Source organism: Limulus polyphemus, unplaced genomic scaffold, assembly GCF_000517525.1.
Source record: "Limulus polyphemus unplaced genomic scaffold, Limulus_polyphemus-2.1.2 Scaffold6141, whole genome shotgun sequence".
NCBI classification, from domain to species: domain Eukaryota; kingdom Metazoa; phylum Arthropoda; class Merostomata; order Xiphosura; family Limulidae; genus Limulus; species Limulus polyphemus.
In genome coordinates this window covers 11,326-12,594 of record NW_013671751.1, presented here as the reverse complement: position 1 = coordinate 12,594, position 1,269 = coordinate 11,326, and the positions used below count along the sequence as shown (strand labels likewise).

The following is a 1,269-nucleotide window of genomic DNA, read 5'->3' as shown; positions in this document are numbered from 1 at the left end:
CCTTACAAGTGATCTATACAGTGAAACAATAATATCCCTTGTCTCGTATTCAATATTTCTATAGATGCTACTCAAACTTCTATTAGCCCTATTGCTAGCTACAATACACTGTTTAGATGAGTTTAGTGATTTTTCAATCATAACACTAACATCTTTTTCTTCAACCACAGTATTTAAAGTATTCCTATTTAGATTGTAGCAGTAATTTGATTTGTGAAAACCTACATGCATCACCTTACATATTGGATAGTTAAACATCATCTGCCACATATTGGTCCAATGCATCAAATGATCTAAATCTCCCTGTAAGTCTACAGCATCTGTGATACAGTTAGCCACCCAAAAAATCTTAACGTTGTCTGCAAACTTCAAAATTTTGTTAGTCATTCCAGAGTGAATATCATTAATATAAATCACAAACAGCAGAGGACCCAGCACAGAGCCCTGAGTCACACCACTTGTAACTGTGATCCAGTCAGATCTAACTCCATTTATTACTACTCTCTGCTTTCTACTCTCAATCCAATTTAATAATTTCCCTCACACCCACATATTTAATTTTTGTAATAAGTCTTTTGTAAGGCACCTTATCAAACGCTTTCTGAAAAAGGTTACAGAAGCCAATCCTTTAATAACTTAATTAAGTAGTTGTAGTAGTAGTAATAATAGTGTTAATAATAATAGTACTAGTACTAACTAATTAGTATTAACTGTTACTAACAGTAACACTATTAGTAATAGTAGTACCGTACAGTGTACGGGTGTACTTCTGTCATTGACAGTGTTAAAAATAATAAAATGACACTGACAGTATACTGCATAGAACCTCCTAGTTAATTTGATGCCATGAAAATACAACCTATAATAATTTCACCCGAATCTTACAGAAAGCTTAACTTACTGTATGGCCCTGTACATTTTCGGCAGCTTCTATGACACAAGTTAATTGCTGTGTGTCATCTAATGAAACTCTAACCGATGTTCTGCTCTCAAACATTGCCATTATAGGGCGTTTAACTACTTTCGCATGCCATCTACTGGTATATTTACACAAAAATACTAAATTCTAGCTGAAAACTGCCCCATACTTTGATAAAATGCATCACTTAAGAGAAAATTGAGTTAATAAATTAGATTATTGATATCCAGTTATTTTTAGAATATTTCATACATATGTGTTTTATATATTATATGTATTATAACGAACATTTATCTGTAGGTACCATTATACATATGTTTAAAAAATATATACAATATATTTTATTCATA

General features: G+C 31.7%; 1 protein-coding gene across 1 annotated transcript in view; it reads right to left on the bottom strand.

Moving 5' to 3' along the window:
- Positions 1-1,003, bottom strand: part of LOC106473396 (PX domain-containing protein kinase-like protein) — a 35,437-nt gene extending 34,434 nt beyond the window's left edge. Inside the window, exon 1 of the mRNA XM_022401852.1 lies at positions 902-1,003. Coding sequence (XP_022257560.1) covers positions 902-1,003 — 102 coding nt within the window. The remainder of the gene's footprint in view (positions 1-901) is intronic.
- Between the last annotated feature and the right edge of the window lie 266 nt (positions 1,004-1,269).